This window comes from Cannabis sativa, chromosome X, assembly GCF_029168945.1.
Source record: "Cannabis sativa cultivar Pink pepper isolate KNU-18-1 chromosome X, ASM2916894v1, whole genome shotgun sequence".
Taxonomy (NCBI): Eukaryota; Viridiplantae; Streptophyta; class Magnoliopsida; order Rosales; family Cannabaceae; genus Cannabis; species Cannabis sativa.
Window position 1 is genome coordinate 84,364,541 of NC_083610.1, and position 11,812 is coordinate 84,376,352.

General features: G+C 28.9%; 1 protein-coding gene across 1 annotated transcript; it reads left to right on the top strand.

The window, feature by feature from the left end:
* The first annotated feature begins 1,631 nt into the window (after positions 1 to 1,631).
* Positions 1,632 to 4,602, top strand: LOC115701542 (uncharacterized). The gene is made up of 3 exons (XM_061105249.1): positions 1,632 to 1,861; positions 2,035 to 2,205; positions 4,315 to 4,602. Exons 1-3 carry the CDS (start codon positions 1,766 to 1,768, stop codon positions 4,393 to 4,395), a joined length of 348 nt encoding a protein of 115 aa, XP_060961232.1. The 5' UTR covers positions 1,632 to 1,765; the 3' UTR covers positions 4,396 to 4,602.
* The last annotated feature ends 7,210 nt before the right edge of the window (positions 4,603 to 11,812 follow it).

Consider the following 11,812-nt stretch of genomic DNA (forward strand, 5'->3'; position numbering starts at 1 on the left):
AGTCGGTTTGATTCGGATAGAAAAGGAAACTTGTACTTCAAGTATCTTACGGCAGTTTTGGAAAGAATCCACCTCATGATCGTTATTCGCTTCTCATTGGTGGAAACCATTAACTGTGGATTGCCAGCGTGGCCGAGTTGTGTTTTTTTAGAGCATGGTTGGTTGATTGGGATCAAGATTGTTATGGAATCAAAGTTACAATTATAATATCTGATTTGTGTGCAATTACATTTTAATGAATATTACACCAATTTTATGAATTCTCATTACACTTTTACACCTCATGAATAAAATTAAATAATAAAAATACAATTTACCATTATATTTGATTCCATAACAACTAATAAACATGGTAGTATTCTTATTATTATTACCATTATATTCTATTACTATTCCTATTACCATTACAACTACATTTCGGTAAACCAAACACCACCTTAAAGAAGTTGTGTTTGTTCACTAGAATTTGTTGTTTTTTTTTGTGTTTTTTTTCTTTTTTTCTATTTTTCCTAAAGATTTTTATTGTAAATGGCATAATTAGGTTTGAAATCCATCCCCTTGGATAATTGTAAATGGGGACTTCTATTTGCACCCCATAGAATTATAAATACACCTTATTATTAAAAAAAATATAAACTTAAATAATTTTTAAAAATTACTTTTAATATATTTTTTTTAATTTTTTCCTCACATTATTTTATGTTAATTTCAATACTTATTTTGATTTCATTTTCATAATTCTTTCTAACTCATATATATATATTTTATTTTATTTTTAAGAAAATTTCATATATTTTTTTATTTTAATTTTTTTGTCATAATATTTAAAATATAATTTAATTTTGTTTGATAGGCATATTTTTTAAGAATATGAATTGGAAGAAAAAAGTTGAAAAAATTTAGTACAATTAAAGGTATAAATTTTATATAAAATAAAAATTATTAAAATGAGATGTCTTTAAAAATTTTTAAGGTGTAAATAAAATTTCTCATTGTAAATAGGTGTGTCGTACTTGTATTCGTACCGTATTTTATTTGGATAGGTCCCTTTTTTATAAATGAGTTAGTCTATTTTTTTTATACGGGTCGAACTCGAATCTTACTTTTTTACTATTTTTTTACAATTAATGAGTTAATTACAAAATTAAATATATTTTTTATAGTTTAAATTATTTTTATATAATTTTTTAATAATATTTACACATAATCATATAAAATATTAATTAAAATGATTAAAATTTAAATATTTATTAATAAATCCATATGTATTATTATTATAAAAACTTTTAATGTGATATATTGTTGGGTTAGTCTATTCGTGATTACGTTTTTTTGGACTTGTCATGACGTGTTTATCTTTATACTTTTCGTATCGTGTCAATTTGTAAATATCGTGTCGTGCTTAAATTTACTAGTCACGTGTCATGTCGTCTTAATTTATTTTGTCTTATCGTATTGTGTCTAAATTCATATTTAGAGCTCAAACACCTTCGACAATTACAAATTTTTTAAAGTTGGGATACTATTATTATAACAGTATTTAAAATAATTTTTATAGTTATAATTATAATTATTTAATTTTTATATGTTAATTTTTTTTAAAATTTGAGAACATGTCTTAAATAACTAAAATATTAAAGACATACGTGATGCAAGTTCATTTTCTTATATTATAAGAGAGAAAGAGAAAGAGAGAGAGGTGGGATTCTCCTGGTGAGATCCGAATCGAGTACGACGGCGTTTTGTAGATTGGTAAGGATTGAGGATGAGGTGTATCAACAAAGCAGGGTACGCCTGGGCAGTATCAGCGGGACTCAACGCAGCTCTAGCTGCCATATCCGCAAAGCTTTTTACCACTCAGGTTCGCCTTCCCAACATGTCAGAATTATACCCAAATCGATTAAACTTGTTTCCAATTTTAAGATATATAAGTTATCAATTGGGGATTTATAACATACATCTTTACTTTGTCAACATTGCATAAATTACTTGTTTTGGTAGTTTGTAATTTGTTGTTCGGTAATGTTAATACAGATAATTAGGTATGGTTTAATAATACTGTTCAATGTGACAATGTGGGGATGTTATGTAAATAGCCTTAAAGCTCTATCATCTCTTCAAGCTACGGTGACCAATTTCGCTACTAACTTCCTCACTTCTGGTCTAGCTGGATATTTTTTGTTCCAAGAACCATTATCATTTCAGGTAAAAACCAATTGATACCTTCTCCAATTCTTTATCTTTATTTTTGCAAAAAAAAAAAAAGAAAGGTTCTATGATCTATATTCTAATGTTTAGCTGAAGTAATTTTCTGTTCTTTTAATATCATTAGGAAGAATAGATAAATGAGTAGTTCCAGTAGTTCTATGGAAATAAAATGAAGAGAAAACTTTATAGGTTAATTTAAAAGTCTGACTATTGTCATGTTTAAATGGTAAATGTTATCATTAATTCATTATGCTTTGTTTCCTGCATTACTGAGTGCCGGAGTGCTATCACTATACAGGGGGGATTTTTGCTGGTTCTGAGGTGGTTACGCACAAAGAAAGATAGGAAGAATAGTCACTGTTTGATTCTGATTTGCTTTGAAAATCGAAACAAGAACACCTCTGGTTTTTGTTTTGAGAGCCTGTCTCTCCCAATTTCCCTCTACAAATTATCCAACAATCCCCAGAAGTTGCTCCTGTCCTATTTATATTACAGCTACGTTAGTAATCTTTACAATCAGAATTAGAACATAACAGAAAATAGGAACATTAGGTGACTAAACTGAATAGATTTAGCGATCCATGTCATTAGTTCTCTTCCTATGTTTTATGTACAGAGGTGGCCTATCATGTTGGTGTTGACCGATATTGGTTAAATGGGATGAGATGCGTTTTTTTTACACACCATTCAGATGGATATGAAATAATAGGCTTTGCAAGCTTCTTATAGTTTCCATAATGATGGGTTGGTAAGGACATCAGATTCCCTTGAGGGGGTGTTTGTTTTGATTATTGAGTTGCCTAGGAATTTGGGGAAAGGGTTGGGATAGAGGGCATGTGAGTGAAACTCAAGTTCACAAAGGTATTGATATTACCTATTGGACTCACTTCAGGAGAGTGCTTCCCCGGGTGCTTCTTATAGCTGTGTAACCAAATAATCAGGAAAATATTTCTAATTAAACATTCTTAAGTGAAGCCACTCTTTTGGTAGCCTATTTGAAAGTAAGCCAAGTGGGTACACGTGTGTTTGGTTTGTGACTCAAGTTGATGGAAGGGTCTCAAACTTCTTATGTTAAAGATGAGGCAAAATGAAACAGCTTTTTTCTTGAATCTTGATTCCCTTTTTGTACATGTGTATGTGTGTAGTTATGTTTTGTTTTGACCTATCTTGTAATCATCTTCCTCTTTTGCAATCGCAGTTCAATTTGTTAGTTCTTGTGAATATACATTAATTATTCAATTGTTAGCAAGAGTGCTAAATCGTATAAAATTGTGGAGCTTGAGGATTTGTTATTAATGATTTGTTAAATATAAGGTTAAGTGATTTACGCAAAGCGGTGCAAAACACTTAAACGATTTGAACTTTTGACTTTTTTGTTGTAGGCATTAAAAAAAAATGGGTCTAAAGTGGTACATGTTTCTAAGCTTACCCAAAAAGTTGGGAGAAGATTTGAAAGTGTTTAGGTTCATTTTGGAAAAGTGCAATAGGCTTAGAGGTGACGCGTCACCTAGAAGGGGTTGCGTGCGACATGTCACGCAAGTTTGTACGATTATACTGTAGGCGACACTTAAAGCTTGCATTTTGGCTTCACATTGAGTTTTAAAAATGTTTAATCCTATTTGTAGGATTTAATATCAGGGCTTAACTTATTTACAAGCTTTTTCTAATAGAATTTCTGGGGTTTTATACCACCTCGTTCTTACAAGCTTTCATCAATACAGTTTGACTTGTTGAATTTCCTCGACTTGTTGTATCACACTCCTTATTCCATTTTGTAGAGACCTCAAGCAACTCTTGTAGCAATTTGAATAAAGGTTTTGGACAAAATTCGACAACTTGTGCAAGCCTTTGTGCTGACTTTGTTTATTGATTTCCACTGTTCTTGAGTTTTTATCCCTTGATTTTGTGAATCTCCCATTGTTGTTGATTACCACAACCCCTAACATTTATTGTGCATAGAGTGACCATTCATTGATTATCTCTCATATCCTTTTGTGGATAGCAAATGGTTGTTGGTTTGATTTTATCTTTTTCGCCAAATTTGAGATTCTTTTGGGCAAATTTATGTATGGTAAATTTATTCACAAGGGCTGTATGATTTAACAGTGGTTTGCAGGGGCTATGCTTATTGTAGTTGGGGTTCTCATCCTTAGTAAATCAAGCATTGAGAAGGCTAGGAGGGAGTAAAGCTTTATGTAGTAAGTGTATAACTACAAAATATTTTCCTTTGTAGTTTTTATTGGTAAAGGGGAACTATTATCTTTGTATGGTGTAGATGAAATGAAATGTAATGATTCAGGTTGATTGTAAATCTCTAGTTTTCCCAACGCCACATGTACTCTGGAAGATTGCATTTTGCAATGTTATTTTCTTTTACTCCATGTGTTTAATCAATTATAGTTTGGTGCATTTTATGACAAATCTATTATGACGATAGAAGAAGCATAAAACATTCTGATTGCATGCTCCAACCTCCCAAGATGATCCAAAGTTTAAGCAATGTTTAGAATTTACTCTTAAAATTAGTAGTACTCTCTCTCTCCATATCTATGATCTATATATATTTATATATATACATGAATTATGTTTTATATTGATGGAGACTGGAGTGATCTTCGGTTCTGTTCACCTAAGAAAGAGGGAGAGGTAGGTGATGGGGAATAAGGATACGGGTGAAAGGAGAGGGATTGAATGACTTAATCCTTTTAGTTGGATTATCCATACTACATGAAATGATAATAACAATAATAATAAATTAGATTTTTCCTCCTTAATTATGACCCTTGTAGAGTCTCACATACAAAATGATAAAAATTGTTTAAATATCTCCTTTTGGTTACATTATGTTTATTTTTTAAAGCAATTTTCTTATTTGATTAGTAACATTTTATGTTAGTTCTTAGACACTAGGTATGGATTTAAGGGCAGAAGCGGATCCTAATCATGTACAGAAATTGGTTAATCCCTATTAATTTAAAGAAGTTTCATTTTCAATTTTGTAAGTTCAGTTTTTATTATCAAAGTGCTCAATAGCAGCTGAAGAATGTTTGAGTTTCACCGTTTTTGCTTGAACAAATATATGTACTATGGGCTCGTTTGGTATGCTGTATTGTATTGTATTGTGTTGGATTGTGTTGTATTGTATTAGTATTATATATTTGATATTGACTTGTATTAATTGATTGTGTAAAGTTATAATATTATTTTTAATACACTCCATCCCAACACCAACTACGGGTCCGGATCCACGTCTCGGGTCTCGAGTCCGGGTCCCCGGTTCGGGTCTGGGTCCGTGTTCGAGTCCGGGACCGTATTGATTATACACAAAACATCATAAAAAAAAACAATCAAGAATCCCAAACACAACACAGAACCAAATCGAATGGAAACCCTAACAAAGCTTTGAGTTTTTTCTTATGAAACTCGAAGTCTGCTCAAACCAAATATTGAACCAAAACTAAACCCCTCATATCTAAAATGATTTGAAACCCACACACACAAACAATAAACATGTACAAAAAAGTAAAGGAAGAGAAAACACCAAGACTTATAAAGGTTTCCCAAAAATCAGTTGGGGAAATCTTCTTTCGAACTCACCTCAGAAGTCTTGGCTCGATTCCACTATTAGATTTTTAAGATCAACAAATTACAAAGATAGATTCTAAGTCACAAGTAACGATTGGTAATCCTTTGAATTACAATAGTTTTTCTCTCAGAGTTTTCCTTTCTGTTTCTCTCTCTCTCCAAGACTTAGCACTGTAAGTCTCCTCATTCTTCTTGATATGCTCTCTTCCGATTTGATTCTGGGTATTTATAGATGTAGAGAGCTTGTAACACGAGTTGGAATTAGTTGTAACAGTCTCTGATCTTGTAACTAACTTTAGTTATGAATATGAGAGTTTGTTAAAGTCACAAGCCAATTTTTGTGCTGTAATAATTTTATATTTTTGTTCTAAAATATTTGTATATTGTTGATTTGGACAGTATATATGGGAATTTAATCCAAAACATATTCTTCATCTCAAAAAGTTTTTAAAAATAAACGGTTTCACCATATATGAAGCAAACTTCTATCCAAATAATATATCGTCCACATGTAAAAATATTACTCTTATTAACCTTTTAGTATATATAATTAATCTATAAAAATCTCTATAGTTATTTATGTATACATTCTCCTCTATTTCGGAATGCAACTTTCACATTAATTTAATTAAATTCAATGTTGCTTAATGATTCTTTATTTGCGAAAATTCATTATAATGACCTCCACCCCATTAAGTAATTTTATGAAAATTCTATATTGCTTTTCATAATATTCATTTCTTCATGACATCGTACAATTCTTTACAATCTATAGATGAAAAAAGGATGAAAAAAGAACATGATATTTTTCAAATATTGTAGTTGCCAGTTGGAGCACATAATAAAATCATTAGAAATCACTGATTTTGTTATTCTAATCGGTGAGAGCTTGAATTCTTATTTAAGAAAAATTAATTATACTTAGAGTTAGTGAAAGCTTAAAACCCGAATACCCATTCTAATTTTTGTCATCTTCTTTTGTAAATCCAACTTTAGTTGATCAAAGTTATCAAAATCCATAGTAAAGGTTAAAAAAAAAATATGCCTCCAGATTTATTCATTCTAACACATTCTCCTGGAAACCACTTGAGGCTAGCTCAAGTGGACATAAATGGGTGTGTGTGTTGGAGGTCTTGGGTTCGAGTCTCACGTAAAATATAGTTGTAATATATAAACGCTTAAATAAAAAAAAAAAAACACATTCTCCTGGCTATGATATACCAAGATTTTTCTCATATAAATAGTGGGAGAATTCTTTTATAACAAAATGGGTAGGAATAACTTTTACAAGGAATTTATCAACTAAAATTAACTTTCTCTATATATATTTTTTTCTTTGATCAAGTCCTAACTCCTAGGTAGGGATGCACATGGGGCGGGGAATTAGCAGGGAGTGCTCTCCCCGTCCCCGTCCCCATCCCCGTTAAGGATTTTAATCCTTATCCTCGCCCCATTCCCGTTTATTCCCCATCGGGGATGGGGCGGGGACGGGGCGGGGAATCCCCTATTGTAAAAATAAAGTTTATTTTAAAAATTTAAATGTATAAAATTATTAAATTACATAAAAGATAAAATATTACATATTATTTACTATTCAATATAGTAATTATTATACAAAAATACAACTTCAAAAATTGTAAAAATGATATTAATATACTAAAAAAAATACAAACGCATATATAAAATATAAAATATTAATAAATTAAACGGGTCCCCGTCGGGGCGGGGAGTATCATCCCCGTCCCCGCTCCGTTTAACATTCGGGAATAAAATTTGATCCCCGTCCCCGCCCCATTCCCCATTTAGACGGGAAATCCCCGCCCCATTAGGGGCGGGTCCCCGCGGGGCCCCATCCCCATGGGGAAAATGTGCATCCCTACTCCTAGGGGTATTTATGATATATACATATATAAAAAATATATAATTTAAAACTTAATGATCCAACATATATAATACACATTAGTTTAGTCCAACCTAATTCTCATGATCTTATAATAAAATTGTTAAAAAATAAAATTTATTCAATATGTATTGATAATTTTATTAGCGTTTAGGAAGATGAGAATTAATATTTTAAATCTAAAGTTTTTTTTTTCTTTAATCTCGTATTAAATGTATATTAAATCAATTAATATATATTTTTAAATAAAATATATTAAATATATAAAATTATAAATGTATTTTAAAAATATATAAATATAATTGGATGACCATTGGATGATAATTGGATCGGTTTGGTCGGAAATCCATTGGATCCGATGTTCGATCCAACAATCGATCCAATCCGATTAGATTTTCAAGATTTACATCCGATCTGATCCAATTATGATTGAATATCCGATTCTATTAGATCGGTTAGGATTGGATCAGTCGGTTGTAATTGGATGTGATGACTTTCTGCACACCCCTAACTTTAATAATATTGTCTAAGAAATTTAGACAACACAAAAATAGTGAGTACTCACTTAGAATAGCAAGTACTCAAAGAATATAGATATAATTATATCCGAGTATGTAAATAGTATAGAATAAACATAAAAAAATATAGTGGTTCAGCAGAAGCTTTAAGCTTGGCCTACCTAGTACGTTGTTGAAAGAGATCTCGTACTCTGTATTTTATTATTCAAATCAACTTTGTCCCCTTTGAATGGAAGAAAAAACCCTACTTATAGCTAGGTAGTAGGTAGCGGTTACAAAATAATGACCATAATGAGACCGATACAAATAATAATAATAATAATAATAATAATGATAATAATAATAGGCACTTAATTACACTAATTACAACGATTATAAAATAATGTAACACTTGCTTTAATTGCGTTCTAAATGCTTGATCGTTTTATTCTCGTCGATTAGTATGTTCGTGTCTTTTCCTGTTAATTCTACAATTTTATTAAATGTGCCAGGTGTCTTCCTTGATACAACAAGATCTCTTGTAGCTAATACTACAGGATCCTTTTGGTACAGTCCTATCTTACATAATATTACAAGTCATTTTCAATACTGCGAGTTCTCTATAAAGTCCCTCTTGCGAGAGAATTTATCTCAATAACAAATACTATATTTGATATTAAGATTATATGATTTGACTCTAATATTTTGCTTTATTTCTAAAAAAAGTTGCAAAAGAATATAAATGAACATATTCACACTACTACCAAAATCTCTTTTTAAGTCCATCAATGTTGGACTAGATAGATTTTTTGAGTCCATTTTATGTTAGACATAATAGCCTGGGAGATAAAAGAGGTATTTTTTTAGTCCAACAATATTAGACTAGAAAAACGTTTCTAGTCCAACATTCTTGGGCTTAAAAAACGGTCCCACAACGTAAAACTTAATTATTAGACTAGAAAAAAAAAAATCTAGTCCAATAATATTGGACTTGAAAAGCAATATTTTTCTAGTCCACTATTGTTGGAATAGAAAAATATTTCTAGTCCAGTATTGAAAGACATGATATATGAAAATAATAAAAATTTTAAATATTAAATAATTAATAAATATAAAATACTCTAAGATTTAAATTATATATATAAAAATGTTATTTAAAAATATATTTTTATTTATAATTATATATATAAAAAAATATTATAGTGGGTACTTTATTAATTTTAATTTTTTATATGATTATGTATATTGTAATTATAGTGGGTATTTTATTAATTTTTTTGAAAAATTTTAAATAATTTATAGTGTTGAAATTAGAATTTAAATATTATGTTACATGCATGTATAAAAAATTAGAATTGAGTGCAAAAAAAAAATGTTTACTTTGTTTACAATACCATAAATTATTTGGAATAATTTTTTAAAAATTGTTGAGATTTTACCAATAACTATAATATATGCATTCATATAAAAAATAAATTTAATAGCAATTATCCATTCTTTCAAAAAAGAAAAAAAAAATTGAGAATTCTCTATATTTAATTTTATTTAGCCTCTTGTGTTGTATTTTTTTACTACATTAGATGAAGTAAGAATAAAAGAGTAAGGATACAAAAATTATGATTGCAAAATGATGTGAGTGAGTAAGAAGAGAGAAAATTATGATAAATAAATAAAGAAATAATGTGAAAGAAAGCATATAAATAGGTGTAAATTATGTGTGTACACATACAATATGTACTAAAACACCACACATTACAGATTGGAGTTAATGTAATAAAATCAAGTAAAACACCACACATTAGGTGTAAATTATGTGTGCAAACGTTAGAGGTTTGGAGTTAACACAACACAAAAAAACTATCTAATCAACTTAAATTTTAAAAAAATCAATAAAAATTAATGTTTGGAAACAATCAAATGAGCAATAGATCACAATATAGGTATAAAACAAGCCCAAAATATCCACGTGGACATAAAGTTTTGGATAATTTAGAAAAGCGTATTTAAGAGTCATTACTGACTCAGTCTCTCCAAACGGGTCTAAGAAAAAATGTGCGTGTGAAATAAATTATCACTATGTGATAATACCAACAAAATTGTTCTTTTTTATCTTTGGTTTATAACCAAAGAAATTAATTCTGGATAAAAATTTCATTTTATGCTATATTAAAATGTCTTATGGTATCTTATAATAGCTTATGTTATTTTATGTACCACCTATATACTTTTATTGTTAATTTAATATTTTGCAAATAGTTTTCAAGAATAATTTCATCACATTTAAATTTTAATTTATATTTTATTAAAATTAACACATATTTTTTTATTTCAAAATTTCCACTCTATTAAAAGTTGAATGTTATTTTTAATTCATATTTTTTTCAATTAAATTATGAATTTTTTAATTTATCAAAAGTTAACTTAATCAATTTAACATATTAGTGATAAACATAGTTTTTTTTTGTAACATCTTTAATTATCTTTTCAATTTTTTAATTTCTTTAAATTAACAATTTGTTTAACATTTTAAAATTTCCAATTATTTAAAATAAACAATTCATTTTTAACATTATAAAAGTTACCAATTAATTTATTAAAATGAATTTTTTTCAAAATAAATTATGAACTTTTTAATTTATCAAATTTTAACTTAATAAAGTTACTAATCATTATAGGCTAATTATTAATTTTTCTCCCTGAACTTTGACATGTAGTAAATTGTGTTCTTGAACTTTTTTGGCCGTTAAAAATTCCCCTCGAACTATTGAGATTGTTAAATTTAAGGACTTTTGTCTAATTTCATTCAATTTTACTGTTTCAGTAATTGTTTATGTACTAAACCATGCTCTCCAGACTTTGATATCTACCGAATCATGCCTCTCAAACTTTGATATGTACTAAATCACGCCCCTTGAACTTTCATCAATGTTAGAATTTTTTATTAAAATTAGACAAAAGTCCTTAAATTTAACAATCTCAATAGTTCGAGGAAAATTTTTAACGGCTAAAAAAGTTCAGGGGGCACGATTTAGTACATGTCAAAGTTCAGGAGGAAAAAGTACTAATTAGCCATCATTATATATTAATAAGTAAATTTGTAATATTTTAAAATTACCAACTTATTTAAATGAATAAGTGTTATAATTAAAAGTATATAATATAATTTTCTCATATTATTACTAGTATAATTAAGTACAATAATTATCTCATATAATTTAAGAAACATTGATATTAGACACCAGTGGTGCCTAGCACTTTCTCGACATGTCGCATTACGATTAGCTAGTAATACTCTTTAAAAACTATTATATTAAATTATATAAAATACAATATTTAATTAAGCCAATAGTAATATTGACACGTAAAAAAAGTACTAGACGCCAATCAAACCCCTTAACATTTCTCTAACTTAAGGGAGTAAGTTTCAAAAAAATATTGGTAACAATTATAGGATGTCAGCCAATAACAATACTCAAAACAAAATATGAGCACGAATCTCGAGGGTACGCTATATAGACGGCTCATACGTTTGAGGGCCCATATCTAGACTTCGCCTCATCCCCGCTCCATTAACTTATTTACATCCAAAAATATAATAATAATAATAATAATAAATCATTTT